Source organism: Chaetodon trifascialis, chromosome 8, assembly GCF_039877785.1.
Source record: "Chaetodon trifascialis isolate fChaTrf1 chromosome 8, fChaTrf1.hap1, whole genome shotgun sequence".
NCBI classification, from domain to species: Eukaryota; Metazoa; Chordata; class Actinopteri; order Chaetodontiformes; family Chaetodontidae; genus Chaetodon; species Chaetodon trifascialis.
The window spans coordinates 4,357,138-4,381,008 of NC_092063.1; the positions used below are offsets into that span (position 1 = coordinate 4,357,138).

At 42.1% G+C, this 23,871-nt stretch overlaps 1 protein-coding gene across 1 annotated transcript; it reads left to right on the top strand.

Moving 5' to 3' along the window:
* The first annotated feature begins 535 nt into the window (after positions 1-535).
* Positions 536-23,871, top strand: vwa5b1 (von Willebrand factor A domain containing 5B1). Its single transcript, XM_070968856.1, has 22 exons — positions 536-609; positions 3,317-3,473; positions 3,658-3,819; positions 5,209-5,428; positions 5,589-5,743; positions 6,713-6,844; positions 8,210-8,334; positions 9,590-9,766; positions 10,863-10,973; positions 11,127-11,329; positions 12,484-12,598; positions 12,819-13,004; positions 13,163-13,364; positions 13,738-13,937; positions 15,079-15,325; positions 16,345-16,638; positions 17,294-17,431; positions 18,203-18,337; positions 18,916-18,987; positions 19,418-19,487; positions 20,210-20,333; positions 21,123-23,871. Exons 2-22 carry the CDS (start codon positions 3,335-3,337, stop codon positions 21,777-21,779), a joined length of 3,864 nt encoding a protein of 1,287 aa, XP_070824957.1. The 5' UTR covers positions 536-609; positions 3,317-3,334; the 3' UTR covers positions 21,780-23,871.

Sequence of the window (23,871 nt, forward strand, 5' to 3'; positions counted from 1 at the left end):
AGGTGGTACGAGGGGGGGGGCGTGTAGTGCTCCCTCACCCACCAATCTATTCCTCAAAGCCTTTTTTTCACAGTATATGTCATTTACCCCTCATCCATAGCTATTAAAAAGGATACCTGAATGGTTCCTGATCTCATCGATGTCAGGGAGGGCTGTAGTGAGTGGGTGGTGCTGATGCTGTGAATGCGCATCTGAGAGGAAGGGGTATGTTTATTGGAAGGAGTGGACCCTCTGTCTCAGCCCCTCTGTCTCTCTCTCTCTCTCTCTCAAAGCCCTCCAACTCCAGCATCCACAGGGATGAAAGAGGAAGAAGGGGAGGAGAATAAATGAAACAGTTTTTGCAACCACATGTTGCAATGCTTGATTAAGCTGCTGCAGCAGCTCCTACCTACCTTCCCTTTCTTTGCATTGTACGGCTAACTAACGATGTGGCCGCTGCATCTGTAGCTTCTGCCACCTGTGGCAGCACTCCTATTCCCTCTACGCCACAGAGGCAGAACAAAAAAGGGGAGCTGAGAGAGGTCGGAGAGGAGGAGGATATCTTTCATGATAAGTGGACTTCTGACTCAGAGAGATCCTCACTGCATAGCCAGCTGACACAAATGAAAGGTAAGATAATGAGGCTGATACCGTGGTCACGTCAGATGCATTTTAAGGCTGTATAGTGTGTCATTTTGATGATGCATAAATAAACATCCCCGTCATTTGTTTGAAATGAAGAAAAGGTCGACCAGTCATATGAAACTACCTGTGATGCATCTTGATTTACACTGCAAACAGATATTCAGATGCTCTGTCCCAACAGGTGGTTACCACAGCATCTGCTCACTGTTTTGACTCTAATGAGTGCAGACGAGTGTGGCAGTGCTGATAGAAAATGTTAAGAGTTGATGGTTTGGTGGTTTTTCAACAAACCCTGGAGGTAAGCAGAGAGATACATGTGACTGAGCCAATGAGGAGAGAATCATCCTGGGACTGCCACTTTTAACACCAATTACTAACAGAAGGAAGATGGTAAAGGGAAGGATGGCATGCAGCTCATGGAAATTTTTTATTTTTTTTTTAAAGTGTTATGTTAACTTACTTAAAATTTGAATTCATGTCACCTTTCGTATGAGGTACGTCTTTAATTTCGCACTAATTTGTATCCACTTGTATGAGGATATCATCTCTATATCATAAATAGATAAAGGGATGTATCACTGTTTGCTTCTGTGGCTGACTGGACACATGATGGCACTGTTGAGATGGACAACTGAATAGTCTAATTACATCTGTATGACCTTTTCCTCGCCATTAATAACCGTATGTGCCTAAAACCTATTAGAAAGACTGACCAGATTTGTTATTGATTATGAAGGACTTCTTATACTGCCAGGAGGTGTGAAAGTTGTGTCTGTTCAGACCAGCACAACCTATTTGAATGCTCTAATTGACATTATGATTTTGTGGTCTGCGTGAAGGAAAGAGATCGCCTGGTGTTTTAATTGCAATCAGTCACAGTATCAAAAATAAAGGCACACTTGAGAGATGTTACTGGTCAGTCACCAGGCAAGCAGGCAAGCAAGCAAGCAGAGCTGTCTCTATGGAAATTGCTTTCGTCATAACACTTCCTATCGAGCCTGTGCTGGGGCTCTGGTCGTGCAGCAGACACAGACCCTTGACAGCACACAACTGAGATTGCTGGTGGAGGAGACAACATTAAAAATTAAACACCGCCCCGAGGCAACGGATCATTTTATTGTTTAATTTACATAATTAACAGCGCTGCCCTCCTCCCAGAGATTTCATCCTTCTGTATCTTAAGCTTCTGTTTTTCACCTCACATGGCGCTGAATACTGTTTTTTTCTCTCTAATGTTACATTGTTGGTCTGTTGTAATGATGATACCACTCTAATTTTTTTTTTTTTATTGTTGTGACCTTTATCTCTAATGGTCAAAGTACCTGTGTCACCTATCCCAAGGCTCTTTGGTTTCACACCATATCGTTGAAGATTATTGAGGTTGCAGTATCTATAAAACTGGCTGTACTGACCTGACATCTTGATATGCTTTCATCTAATTTTGGAGATTGCAATGAAACCCTGCTGTGTGTTTGATGTTATTGCTGGACAACAAAAGTGGTAAAAGAGAGGAAAAAAGAAAGGCTCTAGGCTGCTATCAAGCCCCAAAGTGTTAAAACGATAAGCCATATGCAACATAATATAAAATCACATAAAAAAAATCTGTAGAATATCTAAATGAAACAATGTTTTGTGAAATAATTTTCTGAAATGAATCACTGTTATTATTACGAAATGTTTTGGTTTATAAGGGTTCATTTTTATTACAGAATTTTATGTTCAAAATCCTTCTTTTCAAGTCTGTTTTTATTTCATAATGGCATTTTCCCAATAAAACTTTCATTTCATTACACTTTTTATTTCATATTATCACTTTTCATGACAGTGGTCACATGTCCCCCACTTCCCGCAAACTTAGCAACTGCTACCAGATTTAGCCATTTAGCATATGTTAGCTAGAGCAACAACAATGCTTAATTTATTCTGAATCAACTATGTAGCTGCTGCTGTAAGTAGAAGCTAATACCACCTTGTAAAAATTAAGTTTAAAAACACTGCACATGCTACATTCCTGGATTATTAGCATTGCAGGATTGTGACCTTTTTTACTCAAATTCGAAGCGAAGGAGCAGTGTTAACAGTAGCAGCTAACATTAGCTAATTAGTTCAAGTTACCTTGAATCTGGTTTGATTCTCAAAGATAATTCTCACAAAAAAGACACACAACTCTGTGAAGATCAGAAAGAGTATTTTTCTGTTTTTGCACAAGCCAACAGGAGCTAGCTAACAATGCTAACAGCAGCTCTTCACTTCCATGATGAGTAATAATCCAAGCTCACAAGCCGGCCTAGCTAGTTAGCCGACTAGCCAGGTAGTATGAGCAGCTTTGTTGTGTCATGAATGAAGTCAGATGGTGTGTCTGTGTAGAGTATGTCAGAACAACTGTTTATCTTTGATTGAATAATGTTGGCATTGACTTTTCTCTAGCTAACAGGCGCTAGCTGTAGCTTAACTGGCTAAACTTGTTAGCCGTTGTTGAGCTTGCTAGCTTAAGAATGAATAAGGGTATTTCTATGATGAAATAAAGAAAATACATCTGTTATTATTAGAATAGAATAATGAAATACTATTTCATAATAATTACTTTTAATAATCTCTTCAGCTACAGTATTTCACAAATCTTTGTTTCAGTATGTTATTTAATTATGTCCTTTCCATTTATTTAATTTTTGGACATTTGGCGACAAACCAGAATCCTAAAACCAGCACCATGCCTGGACTCATTAACAAGGAGACCCGGAGCGCTCTGCCTCTCAGTGTATCTGACATCACTTCCTGTGTCAGGGGTTATTCTCTAGCCATGACAGCCTCTATGACCTACGAAAACATCGAGGATCATGCCATTGAGGGTGAGTGTGTACTCTGTTTTATTCACTTTAGCTAGGCCTGTGTGAATGCTACCTACTTTCACCTAATTTAGACTCAGTTTATGCTCTGAAACACACCGTTGTGAGATTCACCATTGTCCAATGAGTATGTGTATTTGCTTGTTTGCTGCCTCTCATTGATGGCCTTATTTCCGTTGCCTGTTAGGGATCTTCATTTATCCACTGGAGGAAAATTCCATTGTTGTGGGGTTCGAGTCAATGATATCCAGTCAGATTATAACACTGCAAATCAAAGACAAGGCAAAAATTGACGACTGTTGTCTGGATTGCTGCAACACATCTAATGGAGCCCCGCAAAGTGGCAGTGGTAAGGTTGAAGCTGATCTAATCAAGTTTGTCACTTTAGCAATTTTTACAAATTATCATGTATAATGTGTAAATGTACTGAGAATTATCACCTCACTCTTCGCTCTTCCCCTTCAACTCTCAATGTAGTGTTTTAGTGTCTTTCAGCTCATTGTTTTGGTTTTATGTCCTGTAAATTTACTGTGTTGGTTCAATCTCACCACTCTCACTGTCAGTGAAAAACTCAGATAAACCCACTGCACACTACCTGCTCAAGACAGACAGACAATATTGTTGACAAGCTGGTGGAAAATTTAGCAATAAGAGCCCTTTATTTTTCCTCAGGAGTTGGTGGAGACCAAAAGAGTGCTAAAAGGAGACTGACTTTTGCAATTACTTACACTAAAACACAAGTCAAAATGATTGTTAATGTTACTTCATATCTGCTGGATGTGTACATGTGCAGCTGTCATGTTTAAAGCTTGTTCTGCTGCCCCCAAGTGGCCAAAAAAAAAGGATTCAAGTTTAAAGCTGCACTCCACTTTGCGCATTAAGATCAGTATACTTGTCACATGGGGGGTAACGCTGTGAAATCAGTTCTTTAATGCCTTCTGTGTGTAAGAAAGAGCTTTCTAACGTCTGGGAAATTATCCAAGATTACCGTACAGCATGTCGTCAGGATTATCTCGGATCAGGAAAATTTGAACGGTACAAACTGATAATGTGGGCTTTAAAGGACATTTTCATGGCATACAGGGTCTAAGGAAAGACACCATAGAGTTGTATTTGGAGATATGGGGTGTTTTTGGAGATTGAGTCATACTAAAGGCCAAAAATCTGCCCTTGCTGCTTCACCGAGTCCCCCAACTTTATGGAAGTACAACAATAAGATGCCGGAGGACCCCTTTAAGTCTGTTACATGGGAACACATTTTTATCAGATGGACCATGTCTACAGACATAATTTTGGTTAGGTTTACAGTAGGTAGATACAAGCGAAGTAATGCAGTACAATGGTTTAAGATGAGTGTGTTAATAATATCATAGTATGCTTCTTCACTTACTACTTCACCTAAAGAGGTGGAAATACCCCTTGTATAATTAAGTTTGAGGACGATCCTTTAAAAGACAGCGTAATGCGAGCCCATGGTCTTTCTCAAGGTGCATCTGGGTTCTGTACTAAGCTCCTAATTAGAGGAGCAGAAGTCTCTTTTACATTACAGAGAAGAATTTTGTCAAGACTTTTGAAAAAATCATGATTGCTTAGATGAATCAACACTGAATAATCAGATTTTTTAGGCATCAGAGATAAGTCTGCAGTTTCTGGATTGCCTTTTAATTACCTTGGATGCCATAAGAGGCATGTAATTTGAGCTGAATTTTACTTTTACTAATCTGGTCTGGTGTTACAGGACACATAGTGATGGATGAGGATTTAGAGAGGACAGTGTTAGTGGTTTACCTTGGCATCATCCCTCCTATGGAGACAGTCCATATTCTGGTTAGTACCTCCTCCGAGCTCTCCACCCTGCCCAACGGAGGCATCAGGGTCTCATCTCCAACGGTGTGTACACCACGGGTACAGAGGACCATCAATGAGGAGCAGGGACTATCCCCAAACTTCTCCAGAACGTAAGAAAATACATAAATTCATGAAAACAATATAAAAGTCACTGTCTTGTTGGGCCAAAATTTGGAGTCTTTGTATGGATGAAAACTGATAGTACTGATATTTCATGCACTCATTCAAGATGGCTTCATTTTGATGAGAGTTGTGCTTTGCTGCATTTAGGCGGGACAGGCATACTTGTGCCTCAAGTCCTCATGATCAAACTCCCAGCTCCCCTCAGCTGTGGTTGGCTTCACTACTGGAGGAGGAGGTCATCAACTCAATGGACTACGAGTTTAACTTCCAGCTGGAGATACGGGCTCCATATCTCCTCGCGGGTCAGAGAAATAACTACTACTGCTATAATTGATAGATATATACTCTTAGCAAATCCACTTGTCAGATGTGGCATTGCACCCATGAGCTATCTGGAAATAATACTGGGTTTGCCAGTGTGTATAATGGTATCAGGCCTGATCACATGAGATATCCTGTTATCAAGTGCAGCATTTCAGTGCTCCCAGAAAAAAAGCTGTAATTGTGACGCATCCTCCAGTAAAGTGCAGAGAAGGAAAAAAGGTGTGTGTATGTGTGTTTTGCAATGCCACAAACTGCTTTATATATATCTTAGCTTAGCATAAAAACAGGTTGAAACAAAACTCTTTTACAATTGTAAATCTCTACAAACATCTTCACAAAAAAGTGGACGAGTGAAAACTTCAATTTGAAGGTTTGTGAGTTGGAATTTCTTGGCCAGGAGTCTTGTTGTCACCAATGTCAAGCTGGGCCAGCCAAGAATAGCAGAGCACATAACTCTGTGTGTTAATTAGAGAGCTTTAAAGGTGGATTTTTATACCTTTAGCCAGAACCAGGCTAGTTGTTTCCCCCTGTTCCCATGTTTTATGCTAAGCTAAGCTAAGCTAAGATAAGCTAAGTAGCTTCATATTTATCGATATTTATATTATATATTTATATTTATCTTCTCATCATAGTTGTGACAAGAAAGCATTTTAGCTAAATGTAATTGTCAAAAAGTTGATTTAAAATTGACAACTTTGTGATTTGTATATCGTGGATGTTCTCACCTTATAACTCATAGTTGCTGGTTGTTTATTCTTCATGTTTTCTCAAACTGCAACATTGCTTGAAGCCACCTGTACATATGTTATCTTGCTTTTTTAATCTTTTGGAAATTTGTGCCTTTCTAAATGTGACTCATTTGAGTGGGACCTGCTGCTTTGTTATACTTTTATTACTGGAAGTGGAGCCACTGTTTATTTGATCTGCTGTGTTTGCTGTCTGTGTAGGTGTAGAAAGCCCCTCTCATGCTATCCGAGCTGATGCAGACCCTCTGGCTCGCTCTGCCACCAGCGTTGTCATCACTCTGGCTGACAAGTACACTTATGACTGTCCTGTCAAAATCCTCATCTACCCCAGTGGTAGGTCCACAGCTTGAAAACTCACTCGCAGCATGGCGCCCCAGCTAGTCTTTCCTCCCCTTCTCATACAGCATTTTTTGTTTGAAGCTTGAAATCACACCAGTTGCGAGGTGATTCAGTGCTCCACTTCGTGTGTGTGTGTGTGTGTGTGTGTGTGTGTGTGTGTGTGTGTGTGTGTGTGTGTGTGAGTGCCTCATCAGAATAAACAGGTCGTCCTGTTGTTAATTTATGACATGCCAGCAGATTCAGACTCCATTGTGTGGGTGTGCAGCGTCAGGTTTTTCCTCCCTGTGCTCACTGCCGTCTTGACCTATAGTATGTGTGGGCCAGTTGTCTCCCAGAGGCAGGAATGAGCCACGGCCTCGCAGATCCAATTGGCTTCTTATGAAGGTTTTGTTCACAAACAGACCTGCTGCCAGTGCGGGGCGATTTAATTCAGCTCAGACTGTTGCTGCAGTTTCAATCATAACATGGATGCTCAGCTCAAGCAGAGACATGGAGGAAATTGAGCTGCATTATAAGCACACGTGTGTAGGTGTTATCACGCATCATCAGCTTGATTACTTAATGGCCACAAACACAGGCTGTATGTCAGATTGATTACTACAGGATTTCTGCAGGGTTCACTAAGTTAGACTAAGCTAGAACACACAGAGTTCAATTTAATATTCCTCTTCAAAGCAGAGAAAGCCTGAAACCAGTAGGGATGATAAGGGTGAATTAATTAATGTATTCATTTTTGTAACACATTTTTGACAGTATTTCCCAGCTCCCAATATTAGCATTAATTTATCATTCCACATGTCACATTAATACATGACCTGGACGTGGATAAGCAGCAGAAAATGGAAGGATGGATTAACCAATTAAAAAGTAACTGATTAATTTAAGACCCATAAGTGGATTTAAAATAAGATCAGTGGTTTAGAACAATAGTACTGGCAGTTTTTGGGACAATCACATACAAAAATATTTAATAGGTAATGTTACTGCCTGCAGCAGGCCAGAAGTCGAGTAGAGGACCTTTGTATATAAAATGTAAGCCTCTTAATCTCAGGCATTTTTATGAGAAAACAGAAATCAATGCTTTTCGAGGCCTGCAGATACCCTGCATTGAAGGGAAATAACAGCTCCCAGGATTCGTTCAATCCCCTCAGCTCATTTTTGTTGTCTTGAGACCCAGCTGTGGTACAGCATCTTTATTTGCAATCACCTCTTGATTCTCACATCAACACATTGCTAATTCTGCACTACAGATTACCACGCTCCCCCATTGTCTCAATTGCAGGCGCTGTCCATCTGCTTTATAATCTGTCTGTGATATTTGCAGTCATGTCTTGGTCCTGACTATCTGTGTCGCTTTAGAGCCTCACGTGCCACATGTGCTCATTGAGAATGGAGACATGACGCAGGAGGAGTACGACGAGTATCTTCACGGCCGGAGCGATTTCATTAAGGCCACCAAGAAGGACTCCAGCAACGAGAGGAAAGTGAGTGTGACCTCGCCATCAGCACCGTGTACCTGAACTGAGGGCAACGCCGTCATAACAATATCATTTTGAGGAGTTTGGTCAACAGCAGCGCAATATCACGAACAATGCCCTAAAACAAACTGCTTCTGTGAAGCTGCAGAGATTGTATCTCATTATCTTGTCATATCTAACAATATAATGAAATCCAACACTATGATAGTACACACGATGGTTTTAAATTACTAGAAGGCCGGATCAACTCCTGTCTGACACAGTCTCAACAAATACTGAGCATTATGATGCACACAAGGGTAGTATTTCTGCAGTTTTATCGAATTGGATTGAAACAACTTGCAGGTGTTTATGAGACTATGACCAGTCCATAGGTTCATGAATCTATCTATCTATCTATCTATCTATCTATCTATCTATCTATCTATCTATCTATCTATCTATCTATCTATCTATCTATCTATCTATCTATCTATCTATCTATCTAAACTACAAAAGTTCACATGAAACCTACTAGTTAAAAGCTCAGATGCAGTTAGCTTACTGCTACTGCTTAATTAATATTTTTCTGTATCATGGTTAGACTTAGTAGGCTAGTACCTAAATTAACTATGTGGAATAACAAGCTACCAAATGGCAAAATGGATATTTTAGATGACAGCTGGAGATCATAAATCTAAATCTAGTTTAGCTTTAGCTAAGGCTAGCTGTGGCTATCTCACCAGCTAGCTAGTTTTCACTAACCAACAAATTCTACACGTAAGGAAATTATGTATTTCAAACATATTTTTAACATACTGAAACATATTCAATTTTGACTAATTGGAGAAGCCTTCTGTGGGTTTCAAGCTAACGTTTCTACCATTCAGTCAATATTAACATGTTTTTCAGTCTGCCGAGCTGAACATGGCGGTTTTTCACTTTTGAGAGTCCTGTATGTCCTTACACGTTCTGCTATGCCATGATGAGGTTGTTAAGTGACCAGCAGACTGAAATGGCGGTGGTAGGGAGAGCGCTTAGCCATACATCAAAAATGTGTTACTATGGAAACACTCCAAGGCTCGTCACATTCTGCCTGGAACTTCCTGCACGTCCACGATAATTGACGTCCTCTGTCTATGAACCCGGCCACTTGACTCTCTTTTATGCCTTCTTTAAGTGTCAAATTAGAGCCTGTACAAATTCATAGAAAGTCCAGTCACATCATGGTGCCAAATCCCCCATAATCTATGGTTTGGATTTGATCCATCTGTCTTTACAGGTAGATATCATTCACCGGCGTCTCCATAAGGACATCCTCCACAACCCTGTGGTCATGTTGAACTTTTGCCCAGATCTCAAGTCTATCAGCTCAGACCTGAGGAAGGTTCACGGCGAGTTTATCTTCCTCATTGACCGCAGCGGCAGCATGAGCGGGGTTAACATCAACCGTGTGAAGGTACTTTAATCTCAGTCTGGTGCATGGTGTTGTATTTCTTGCATAGATGCTGCTGCAAACATAAACTGATAACATGTAAATTAAATTGTAACATATCACACATCATCACCAGTTTAAAGATGGGTTTTTTAAATCATATTTGAATGAATTTGTTGAATAGTGTTACAGTCGACACCAAGCACATGAAAGTATGCACATTTTTAAGGAGATTAAACTATTGCATGAAAACACCCGACAAACCTGATATGTCACTGGAGGCTGTGTAATTCCTTTCTAGGCTCACAGCCATACTGATTCTGCAGTCTTTGGAGATTATAGATGTGGTTAGCCAACTGTGTGAAGGGCAAATACACGAGGATATTGATCAGGCAAATCATTTACTATTCACAAAATGTCTCCCAGTTGCTAGGTTTTAGACAGCCAGTCTTTGAGACCTTATCAGACATCATGTGATGTTTCTTCAATACCTACAGAGCAGGTATGTTTTTTTTGAATGTGTTTGTATGTTATTTGGCTGCTTATGCACTGATACCGACCCGCGATGTGAGGCTGACTGCTGTTTACCTCAGACTCAGGCTTTTATTGGATGTGTCTGATAGTACAGAGTCTGGCCTGAAGGCCAGGGCAGTGATGTAATGACTATTTACCACTGATCTTTCAAGAAATCCTGCAGATTACCTTTAAAAATACCTCTTAAAACTAGAACAGTACATATTGAATTTTTGTCTTTGTTAATGCACCTGAGCAGACGTGTCAGTCCAGTGTGGCTTTTGTGCTCTTCACCTGAATGAAGGTTGAGATAAGTGGTATTTCTCCAGTAACTGCTCCTCTGCTGTAGAGGGGGCAGTGATGGATGCAATGACACTGCGTGATGCCTCTCTCCGCTCACTCCTGTCCCTGAGCTGTGCAGAGATGACAGCTGTGTCGAGCACTGCGCTTCAATTCAACCAGACACCAGCAGACGTAGCTGTATTACAGTCGAAATGAGCAAATAGCTCAACAGGACATTAAGCACTTCACAAGGAGAAGAGTTTTTGTTCTGTTCTATTTTCCAGACATGAACTTAGTCTGCTCTCGGTCTCTCTCTCTCTCTCAGGATGCCATGGTGGTGATTCTCAAGAGCCTTGTGCCAGGCTGCCTTTTTAACATCATAGGCTTCGGCTCTACGTTCAAATCGCTTTTTACAACCAGCCAGACATATGAGGAGGTAAAGTAGGCCTGCAATACATTACTGCATAATGTTGTACCCATTGTGATGCAGGTAAGGTACATTTTTTGCGCTATGTGAGTGTAGAATTTGAGCTACTGTAGCTCAAGAAAGCACAGTTTATCTTTTCTCCTCCTTATCTCCAAAACTCAGGAAGCCCTGGCCTTGGCTTGTGAGTATGTTAGAAAGATCAGAGCAGACATGGGAGGGACCAACATCCTGGCACCGCTCAACTGGATCCTGAGGCAGCCGATGTCCAGCGGACACCCCCGCCTGCTCTTCCTACTCACTGATGGGGCCGTCAGCAACACGGGCAAAGTTATCGAGCTGGTCCGCAGCCATGCGCGCTACGTCAGGCAAGTGTGACTGTGAACGCACTCTGAGCTCTGCTCTCAATGTTCAATGTCATCTCTCCAATAAGGAAAGAAGATCAATAATGAGTGACAGATACAGTCATGGTTGTTTAATGGGAGCCTTTGTTGTCACAGCCGTCGTGTCTAAACACATTACAAAATGACCCATTTGTTGCTAAATGTGATTCGTGACATGAATGTATGTTTGATTGTGGCTCTTCTTTAAGGGCAAGCGTATCAGCAGCCACTGTAGAATTAACAGCTCTGGGTGACAAGCTATTGTGTGTTCTGTCAAAGCAAATTTCATCTTTTGTGTATGTCCATTGTGCAAATAGCAAAACGCACAGCTCACGGATACTAAAAATTCATATCCAGAGATTGTCAGAGGCTTAAATGAACACCTGGGTATGGAGCTATAATCCCCTCAAAATGAAACCTGGGAATATGAATGCATTGAACGTCGACATCAAACGTGATGTATATCGCCACAAAGAATCTGTCAGATTTGTGCAGCCTTGATAGTAGATTTAAAGATTGTTTTGAAGCTGCAGTCAGAGTATGGAAATACAAATGCTCCCTAAAGGCTACAAACACCAACTGTGAACGGAGAGTGCGCGCCGGTGGCTCAACAAATCTGCGGTACACAGGGAAATCATTTCATTTTGCAGCTTGCATCTAAGTCTCACACTGTGAATCCCTCTCCTGAGTCACTGTGGAAATAATTGACTTTTGATGAATGCCCCCAGATGATTGCATTAGGTTCACAGAGCTTGGCCAATTCATCTACACTTCCTGGGTCATTATCGTAGTATGTTTACAAATCAGTGGAGTCAGTCAGAGACCAAACAACAAGGAATCTCTGCTCTGAAAATCCGTCTGAGGTTTTTAGCTCTGTAAAAGGTGACATTTAATCTGCGCTCTTTGATATCATTAAAAGTGCAAAGGGACATGGATGCAATAAAATTTGTCTGATCATCCCTCGGTGAAAAATGGGATAAAAATGGACAAAAAAAAGAAAAAGAAAAAAAGCATCAGCCAACCTACCAAGCTGACCTATAGATCTCCAGACTGTCCCTTTAGGTCACATCCTGAGTAGACATCTGTTACCGTGCACATATATCTGTCATCTATCAGCAGTGTTTAATGTGTTTGTGCAGATGTTTTACGTTCGGCATAGGACAGAATGCTTGCAGGAGGCTGGTGCAGGGACTGGCGACAGTTTCCAAAGGAACAGCAGAGTTCCTGGCTGAAGGAGAGAGGCTGCAGCCTAAGGTACTCATTTCCAGCTTTGTGTATCACTCCTCACGACAGCCAGCTATTCTTAGGGGCACTGGAGAGCCATTATGCGGTGGTTTCTAAGCGCTGAGTGTCTACCACTCTTATCAGTTAGGAAATCGTATCATAGAGATGCTATTAGCTTTATGCACTGGTCAAGGAGAAGCTGAGTTTTGTGTCTGAAAGTCTATTTTAGTGGCTTATTTTTACCTCACAGATGATCAAGTCCCTGAAGAAAACCATGTCTCCAGTGCTCAGTGACATTTCCATCGAATGGCTCTTTCCTGAGACCAAAGAAGTGCTGCTCTCCCCGGTGGGCAGCACCTTCCTGTTTCCAGGGGACAGTCTGATTGGCTACACTGTGGTTTGTGACACCACCCGCTACCATGCCAACCCAAGATCTGTAAGTGCAAGATTGGTTTTGTGAATAGTTGTTTTTTTAGATAAGTAATGTGCTTAATTTAAATTGTGTATCCATTGAAAAAAAAAGGGCAAAGCTAATTATGAAGATTTTTAATCAAACCTTGTCTCAGATATGTCAACTACTCAAAATATCAACAGGATAAAAGGAGGCGATACAGCATGATGCGCTCCGTTGAGTCCGCCAGCTCTGTGTTTTACCACTCTCAAGAAGAGGACCCAGTGAAGACAGGCGTCGACAGCCAGGGGTCCTACAGGGAGGCGCTGTCAGGCCCTCTGTGTGACTCCTACCAGGACTCCATGATAGACAGCAGCCCTGCCACCACAGAGCAAGACGCTGTGGGTAAGAACCAACAGTACACGCAGTTTTTACTGCAGTCCTTAGTGTTAATTGGTGTGTTCTTATTGCCAGTTCATCTAGTCTCACATTGATGGCAGCTGGAGCATTGACAGCATTCAGATGAAACTGCTTATCAAGCCAAAAGGGGCCACTTAATGCAGTTAATCACATCAGACACAACTTAGATATTACTGCTAAATCAATAAACTGGTTGGCTGATATTAGCATATTACAGATATATATAAAAAAAAATGCAGTGCAGAAATGGCAAAGTATGGTTGAACTAATTTAGAAACATGCCACCATACCAATGTATGACAGTGTGTTGGATCGTTATTGTTAACATTAACATAACATGTTGTCAACAAAACATCAGGGTTGGATTGTAAGACATCTCCAAGAAGGCGTGCGTACAGCACCAACCAGATAATAGACTACAACCCGACAAAGAAGGTCTTCACTCCCAGTGATCCCAGCTCTGTGGCGGCAAAGAATCCGCTGAGGAGAGCCAAAGTCCAGGAGCTGATAGGCCAGATGAGCCCCGAGCACGAGACGCAGTGGAGGAATGACTATCAGGTGTGGTCCCACGCTGTGGAGAGTAACATATGCATGATTGCTGTGAAGATGACCAGCAGTGACTTTGGTTGAACAATGGGTCAGCAGTTAGCTCTCATTGAATTTGTAGCTCACAGATCTCAAGCCAGTGCTTCCAACATGATTTTCTTAAGTAAAAATTATGCACATTTTACATGCTTAAGCACACATATGCACATTAAGTAAGCCACAGTCAGTCATGGTTGTAGAGGCAGGACAATCTTCAATTGTCATTGTGTGGAAAATGTATATTTGTATTCAGTCTGTGTTAGCAAATTAAACAGCCATCCGACCCGTGTCTGGACTGCAGTATAATCAAGAACAGACTAATGTGCTCTTCTCAGTAATGAGGGGCAAAATGTATGACTGGTAATTAGTTTTGAATATTCCTCTGGGAGCATCTAAACAGAATTCACTGGCCTGTGAAGAAATTGTTTCTTCTCTCCATTGCATTCATACCATGATTAATCTATATTTAATAGTTACAAGCAAATATTGTAATTTTCCATTCATTTGTTTGGGTATTGTCACATAAATTAAAGAAATATGAAATATGCAAGGTGATGAACCTCCAGACAGGGGAAACAATCCTTCTGCTTCATTCATTTGACTTGATTTCTCCCTCTAACACATAAAGTTGTTAACCCCTAACCCTCCTCTTAGATATAAATACCCAGTCAGTGTTTCATTGACACCCGATATATCCTAAACAATTACACTGGCTTCTCAATTGCGTGCATCTTCACCCAGTGTGATAATACGCTGAATGTCTTTGAGTTTTGGTCATGTTTTATAAACCAAAGACAGACTTGAATATGAAAATCACCACAATAATTCTTAATGAAAACAACTGTTACTTGCAGTTGCAGCATAGATTATTTATTTAGTTTCATCAAACAACAAACAGCTTCAGTGTGCAGAGTGTGAGTGTGATATTCCTTTTGAACACGTAGTCAAGAGTCTGTATGTCCCCATCGCCAGACAGCACTGTTTAATATGAGCTTCAGTGAACACGCAGCAGTGCCCCGAAATACAATTAAAAACATGAGCTTCCAGAACTTAGGAAACTTGACTGCACCAGGGTATTTGAACTAAAAAAACAACAACTTTCATTTGCTTTCAGCCACAGCTGGCGAGTCTGTGTGCCTCATCTTCCAGAGGGCGTCCCGCCAGCTGTCACAAGCTGCTCCCTCAGCAGGAGCCGCTGCTGCATCAGGAAGCCGACTCGGAGCCTCAGCTCCATCCCCAGCCTCAGGACAACCCTCAGCTCAGCGGCGTCGGCACGCCGCCTGCATCTCGCAACGCCGCCGGGGAGGATGGATCCAGATCATCCACTGACAGCCCATCTGTAGGCAGCAGCGGAGATACCGGTGAGAGCACAAGCCCAGCCCTCCTGTGCCACTGGTTCCAGTGCTTATGGGTGATGTTTGTTTGTTTTTCTTGGATGAATCTGTCTGCAAGTGTGTTATGTGTAAGCTGTTTTGTGATAGAATAAAAGTTTTATCATCATCTTTTACCCAAATCACACAGATATTAGGATTATTAATTTAGGAATAGTTTGACATGGAATAGCTTACATGTGACACCGTTTCTTGGCTAAGACCGTAACCTCCTGGAGTCTGTATGGATTAACCAAACGAGATGTTTCATGTTCATTACTGAGCTATTGAGGTGCTGCTGGATTTGTGTACCTGTGAACAGAGCCAGGCTCGCTGTCTGTCCTGCTATCACATCTTTATGCTGAGGTAAGATAGCTGTCGCCTGGTTTTACACTGATCAGAGGGATACGAGAGTGGTATCGATTGTGGTGTTAGCACAAGGTTGCAAGACCAGCAAAGACTCGAGAAAGACGAGAAAGACATCTAGCCACAGCCATGCTAGTAATTTCCCCTGTTTCAAGTCTTTGAGATATGACAACTGGCAAGAAAGCAATTACTTCCTTTAACGTGATGGAACATAAAATCCTAATCCCAAATCTAAAACAAATCTCAAGCCAAAAGCACAGTGGGTGTTCAGTCTGATGTATCTTAAAGCATGTGAAATATTGATTTGAGTGACATCCATCCTGAATCTGAGATGAGGAAGGCTGTGTCTTCATTCTTGGCAGATCAAGCACAGAGGTGACTCCTGAGGAGGACAGGAAATGTTTTTTCTAAATTTGGGAACAAAAGAGAAAATGAATCAGGATATGAATAAGGAACAAATGAGGCAGCACTTCAGAAAACAATTACTGGACGTCCATTCAAACAGAATGAACAGACAGCTTCGGAAACACAGGAGATGAATCAATTTAACACAAATCCAGTCGCAAGTGAGCAGAAGCAGGTGACGTGAAAAAGCAGAATAATAACACGTTCATGAATCAAACCAGGCTGCTGTGATATTTCAGATGGTTATGGACACCAGTTATGTCAAGCAGAAACCCCACAAGAGCCCCAAACATCAGATCTGGGTGCAGCCAACCAGCTCAAAGGTGACTGCAAGGCAGTGGTGTCCGGGCTGCTGTGTGGCAAACCGGCGAGGTGGGAGGTGGTCTTCGATGTCGAGCCCTTCCTGAGCGGCCGTGAACGCGAGGAAAAGGTTCACGAGGAGCTGTGGAACGAGACCTTCCACCACCTGGCTGGACGCTCCATCATACACGACTTTGAGCACATGGCGGACAAGGAGTGCGAGATCGAGCACGGTGAGCTCTGCGGTGATTCAAGGGTTTTCAGAAAGATTTGGAGATGAGTGAATCTTGAGGATTTTAAGATTATAAAGACAGAGCAGGAGTATAGGCCGACACTTCTGACGGTTTCGATTTGATTATAAGCTCCTGTGTCTCTTTGCAGCTTACTTCACAGAGGTGTTGATGTTTTAGAGATACAACTTTAAAGGAGCAGTTCAACATTTTGGGGAAATACGCTCATTTGAGAGACACGAGAAGGTTGATACTTCTCTCACAATTGTCCTTTTGAAGCTATAGCCAGAGGAGAGTTAGCTTAGCTTAGCATTAAGACTGGAAATATGAGAAAACATCTAGCCTGGCTCTGTCTAAAGGAAACAAAGGGACAGGCTAGGTGGCTTTTTCTCCCTTTGGACAGAGTCAGGCTCGCTGTTTCCTCCTGAGCTAACTGTGTACTGGCTACAACTTCAACTGCAAGAAGGTGATGAAGCACATCTAAAAAAAAAAAAAAGTCAAACTATTCCTTTACGCTGTGTTTCATATATATGTGATGTATGATTCGTGTAATCATGTACATTTGGAATAATGTCATTCAGTGTTATGTCACACAGTATAATATTATGTAATGCTATTATATGTTACGTAATGATTTCATGGTAATTGTAATTCACAGGCTCTGGGAGGAAGTACCAGCTCTACGCTATTCACACCAGCAAGGCCTGCAATATACTGAGCAAATACACAGCGTTTATCCCCATCGACTTGGACACTAATGAGTATTTGCAGACATGTATTGAATACATAAACCCCAGTAAGTCATATGGATTCAGTGTGAAAGAGTCGGACATTTTGGGAAATATGTTTAATGCCTTTCTTGACAAAAGGTAACCAAAATAGCTCGACTGAGTCTGTAAAAAGTATGAAATCAGTTTCCATGTACATATAGTGGAGGTGTGAGACCAAATATTCAATGTATGGGAAATCCAAGAATAATCTATTCTGTATGTCTTCATACTTTGCATACCTCAAATAAACTGATTTCATACTGTATGGGTGTATTATTCAGTCTAGTTTGCTTAAATTTCCAAGCTTTAGGAATAAAACAAACTCATAATTTGCCACTTAAACCAAAATAATTCAGGATTTGAAGCATGTTGTCACATGTGACATTCAAATGGCTCCATGGTGGAAAACTCATCAACATGAGGACGGGCTGAGACAGTCATGGAGCTCGTTGAAGCTCTGCTACGACCTGCAGGACCACCTCCATCTGACTCAAATGGCAAGTTTTTAGGGAATCCCATGTCTTGGCTGGGAACAATTACTTCCTTGAGTTTTGCCAGGCAACCAGTGGAGACTCCAAAAAGAAAGCAAACACGCATATTTCCCAAAATGCTCGGCTACTCCTTCACATTTCAATGTTGCAGCCTGCAAATTTCTCACAACACTCAACTGAGATTAACTGATTTAGGTTCAGTTTACTGCATGCCCAAATCCAAAACTGGATTAATCTCCAAACACTTTCAAAATGTACATGTCTGCCTCCTTAAAATAATATTAATAATAATACTTTTGTGTGCAGGTGAAGGTCTGAAGAAAGGCTCACATTCCAGGTCTCGTTCAGGGAGCAGGAAGAACAAAGGGTACTCCATCGGACTGGGTCGCTCGCAGTCTGGCGGCGTGTCTGAGGAAGCTGAAGAAGTCCTGTCGCCCAACAGTAGACCGCATTTTCTATATTCATCTCAACTTGATAAACAGCAGAGAGCGCTTTAATTATCAGATCACTAACCAGCAAGAAAGCTACAGCCACAGAGCTGCAGAGAGAGATGGAGGGCATCTTTTATTGAGAGTGGACGTTGTGAGTAGACAGGAAATGGAAAGTCCTTCTTTCTTTGGAGAGAAGGTGATATGAGATTTTTCAAGATTTATGTTTATATATTCATATTTATTCAAATCTGTCTTTACAGGAAATGGAAAAGTTGCATCTCCTGCAACAGGAGCTGTGAGATATTGAGCACGCAGAAAGCTGTGTGCTGCTTTACATTAAAACACTTGGACTTCAGTAAAAAGGGCACAACGTTTTAAATTGGTTTTCAGTGGTGGCATAGCAACAGCAGGAGCCAAGACTAGCACACTGCTCGGCATCTGTTTGGCACTGCCGCTTAAAAGCCGTGCACAGTGGGCACAGATGCACATGAGCTGCATCAGCGTTGCCTCTTTTTTTTCTTTTTTTTTTAATCTAATCTAATCTAATCTGTTTTTTCTGAAAACTGCTCTTTCTGATCATTTTTGTAGATGCAGAGGATGGTGTCTCCCCTTGCAGCACCCCTTCCTCCTCCGGCTGGGAGAAATGTGGCTTCGCAGAGGGTAAGTAAGTGCAACACATCAGCCAGTCACCAGCTCGCTGTATCTCATCCATTTCCCCCACAATGACCTTTGACATAAACTGTCTGTCTGGTGGTCTCTTGTTATTTTCTGGGCAACAGTATTAGTCCAAATATGACACAAGAAGAGGCAGTTTGGTGGGTTGTATTGACAAATTCTGTCTGGACTTTTTCAAAAACACAATGAGCACCCACTGAAGGTACAAATACACACAAGAGGAAGCGAGACACAGCTGCTGGAATATACAGTTTGTCCTCCGCTGTCACTGTTACATCTCAGCGGGTGTGTTTTTCTTCCATATTATGTGCGACTCATGTTCAGAACTGAGTAGAAAAGTGACAGAAAATGCCACTGCTTCTCTCTCTCTCTCTCTCGCCTCCCTTTGTCTAACTCTACCTCTCTGGTCTCCAAGTCTTCCAGAGGAGTCCATCTGTGACCTCTGATCAATCACAGAAATCGGTGGAGAGCCTATTTTCTGCCAGGTGGGTGTTTGGAGACTGTCTGGCTACATAAATGCTCTGTAACTGTGGTACCACCGCATACGCAAACACAGGGACTTTAGCCCGATAATTGTTTTTAACACTGCCTGACATTCGTCTGAGAATTTTTTTAATATCTTTATTCATTTCTGTTTGCTGATTTTGACTTTTAGAACATGCTGTCTTGTCATGTCATCTTGTCATGAGTGAAAAGCCAACTTTTTTTTTTTTTTTTAAAGAAAGAGGTGAGGCGCCATAATGCACGTCCATAATGGAACACGTTTGGAAGGCATTCATCAAGTAGAACTCAGCGCCTTCAGACAAAAGTGACAAAATAGCTGTTACATAAGGAGAGTTGGAGAAATGAGTTCAAAGCCCGGCTCCTTCCTCACCTCCACACATCATGCAGGACGATTGCTGCATGAAGTGAATGTGAATGTTGGACTGTCAATTTCAGAAAATTACAGAAATTGTTTGACACAATTCAGGTGTCAGAAGGGTCTGATGGAGTATAATGACCCCTTTACGCGCAGCAGCGCTTTCAGCCCGGAGTGCGAACATCAGCATGCTAACATGCTCACACTGCTAACATGCTGGTGTTTTGTATCATCATCTTAGTTAGCGTCTAAGCATAATTAGCTAATTAGCGCTAAGCACAAAGCACAGCTGAGGCTGATGGGAATGTCATTTGCTTCACACACTGTCCACTCCCCCTCCTCTGTCAGGTTGGCCCTCACCAGGACTCGTCTCCTGACTCGGGCTGCCAAAGGATTCATGTGTCGATCTCACAGCAAGTCCGGTGATTCAATTGGAGAGAGTGACAATGAAAACAAAGACTACATCCCTCTGGTGGGTAGCAGATCTGCACATGCCAATGCTCTGTCTACCTGCATGTTTTTGGATGGACACAATTTGAACGGCTGCAGGTTTGTCTAAAGAGACAAATGTGTCCCAATCTGTCGAGCCACAGAGAGTGCATGGGAGCAACGAGCAGTGGCCTCTTTAAGCTGCTCTGAATAGTCCAGAGTGCAGCATGGTGCAACTTAAAAAACTAAAAACTTGTGCAAACTACACACCATGTTTTTTGTGAGCACTGTCATTGTTTTTCTGCCAAGCAAAGCAAGAAAATTCTCTGTTATTCAAATCTTTGCCTGGGGGCCTAAAGCAGTGTCCAGGCTTAATGTAATATTGTGAGCCCATACTCTGCCCCTCCCTGAAACCACCAAGACCTTGAAGTAGGCTCTAATTATACTGTGCAAGCCACCCTGTTCATGTATTATTCATCTCTTTTCAAATCCAATAGAAAATTATAAGAATAGCTGCCCCCCAAATAATTTTCCCTTCCTTTAATAATACCAAGAGATATCCTATTGGAAGGCACCTTACGCCCAGCTGACGACCGGAGGAGGACGTAATGAACCCATAGATGACTGTTGTCACAATATACAGCGCAGTGCAGACAACAGCATGCACTCATATCAGTTGATCAGAGTTTGTCATTAATAAAACCCCTGAAATTTCAGTGCTCTAAATGCACCCCACCCCCCACTTGACATGTACCACTACTGATTAGAGTTTGTAAAAAAATAAAAGAAGATGTACTTCATGTGAAACTGTAAAGTATGTCCTTCTCCACAGGTGCTGTTGCAGTTGGCTAGTGGTGCGTTTCCCCTGGACATAGCTCTGTGCGATGCCATTAACGTGCCCATGGACAAGCTAAAGTGGACGTCCCCCTTCAACAGCCACCGCACCAGCCTGGGCCACCTGTCTCACTCCAGCAGCCGCCGCGCTGAGAGTGCCGATGATGGACGCAGAAACGAGACAGAAACAAATCAGCGGCCAGCTGAGCACACCGTAGGCAACCACAGCCCCTCACATCTGTCCAGGAGTGCCTGGATGGTGGACGCTGGTCCTTCATCATTAGGCAGTCCATCCACCGCCGCTGAGCCTCAGCTGTCCCCACACTCTTCGGTGGACAGTGGACGGGGTTCTGGGTCAGGGGGCTTGGAAACAGCATCTCCCAGCTGGGCACTAAAGAGGATGCTGGATCCAGAGAGCATGGTGTGGGCCACAGCTGTGGCCCTCGCTTGGCTGGAGCACAGCTCTGCCAGTTATTTCATAGAGTGGGAAATGGTAGCCGCCAAGGCCAGCATGTGGCTGAGTGCGCAGGACATCCCAGAAGGCCGAGACTTAGCCTCCATCAAGGCTGCTGCCAACCAGCTCTTCATCATCCTCAGACACTGGGATGAAAATCTGCAATTGAACATGCTCTGTTACAACCCGAACAGTGTCTGAGGGCTGCTAGTCCAGGACTGAAAACAGACCGCTGAAAGTACTCAATTTCATATGATACTATGCTAACTGAGGCTGTACTATTCTCTGTTCAGCAGTATGTCCTCTGGAGTCTGATATTGCCGTGCAGTCGTGAGCGATGTGTATTTTCTTCTGTTCGTGTGCTGTACATATAACATATAACATATCACAGGCTCTTCAGAGGCACTGTGTGCAAGCTATTACCTCGCTGGTGCCATATACTGTAGCTGGATCCCTGTTAGCAAGGGATCCAATCAGAGCTATGTGACAGATTTGAGTTTCACGGAGAAGAACATGATTGTTTAATTAGTAGCATGCTGAATCACTGACCATCAACATCTGAGAAAAGCTCTTACTGTCATCATATTGATGTTATAAGGAGAATGCTGCAAAGCGCTTGTAAGAGAAAACTGTTCCATCGATTGACACACACTGTTTTTGCATCTTTACTGCATTTCCTGAATTGATTGTATTGTGCAGAAATGTCACAGGACAACAGAGACATTTGAGTACTTGCTAGCGGGACTGCCTGTCTTTTCTAATGCCTGTCTTTGCCATTACAGTGTCAGTAATATTTGCCATTTTTGCTATTTGGTTATAGCAGAGACAGAAAAAATATGCAAATAGCTCAAGAAAATACAAAAGATATGTTCAAATTTGGTTAAAAAAAATGTGGCTTTGGTGGGAATCTGTGAATGTGTATCCCACTAGCATGTTATTTATGGTTTATTATTTACATACAGTTTACATTTTTTCCACTTATCTGAGTATACATGTCTAGGTTTCGATCATGCATTAGTTTCCCGATTCAGAGACAGTAACAGATCTGGAGTCGGTTGCACCATCTGTTTGCAAGTTCAAAATTGGCCTAGTTGTACCATAAGTGCAAGGGGTTGCACCATACAAACTAGTTCCTACAAAGAGAAAAGCTGTTACCAAATATTTACACCCTGTAGCTGCCTGGTGTAATTGCTGCATAGCTAACTAAACCAAATGATAAAGGTAATGTTAGCGTGTTAATATATTACCCATTCAGACTGAAATGGACTGACATAACTCATAGCTACGTTTAGAAAACATTGGAGGTTTAGCCATGCTAGCAGAATGGCTCCAAACACTGCCGTGCCTCAGTACATGTACACCAAAATCACTGAACAGTCCAGCTTTCTGCAGGCTTTCAGTGTCATTAAACGCTATGTTTGCTCGGATGCTATCGTTAGCTGGTTGCTTTTTTTGCACAACGCTAAAGACGTGTCCTTGCAACTGATTCACACTGAAGACTTTAAGGCATTCCTCACTGTTAACGGTGCAACCCAATTTAATAAATTAGCTTGAAAGCAGCTAGTAGTTGAGAACTTTGGGAGAACGACACAATCTTAGTAATGGATTTACACACAGCTGGTGCGACCCTTTCCTGAAGAATGTGGGCAACGACCAACAGTCCTTTCTCTGGGATTCAGAGAGGAAAGAGCCCTGCAAGTTCTGTCATGATCACAGCTCATTTACCACAAGTGCCTAACCAAGGTTTAAAGTCCGCAGCAAATGTACATCTGTTCACTGCAGTTTAACCAGCGTGAGTAACGATTCTTTCTTTTCTTAAATATACAGGACCTTCCTTCTTTGTTTGTGTGGCCTGTGGAGGCATCTTTCGGTATTTATTTTCTTCTTATTCCATTACAGTTGTTGCTTTACTCAGGTATTTATTCATTTTTTCACTCAGGCTGAGCTGCATAAATCTTTCTGCATGAACACAGGTGTTTATTTTATGATGTTTGATGGCTGAAGTGCCACACTGGAGCCAGTAGCGCAGTATTTCGCTCTCTGAAATGAGAACTTCAGTAGATGTCATATTGTAATATTTTTGTGCTGTAATTGTAGTAGTAGGTGCAACTGTAACTGTTGTATTTTTATGTACTGGGTCAATTATATAGTGCAGTATCTTTCAACTTGCTGTGTGTGCCTTTCTAATGATTGTTCACTGTTTGAGGCTGTTCAAAGCTTCTGTAGTGTCTTTATAATTGTTGATGCTATGATCTGCCCTGCAGGTGCATGTAATAAAATAAGTCAAACTCTC

Bases quoted from the DNA above. Each gene is read 5' to 3' on its own strand.
- vwa5b1 (XM_070968856.1), top strand. From the start codon at position 3,335: ATGCCTGGACTCATTAACAAGGAGACCCGGAGCGCTCTGCCTCTCAGT. The intron at 17,432-18,202 runs GTAAGTCATATG...TTTTGTGTGCAG, and splicing joins TATTGAATACATAAACCCCA to GTGAAGGTCTGAAGAAAGGC. The intron at 18,338-18,915 runs GTAGACCGCATT...TCATTTTTGTAG, and splicing joins AGAAGTCCTGTCGCCCAACA to ATGCAGAGGATGGTGTCTCC.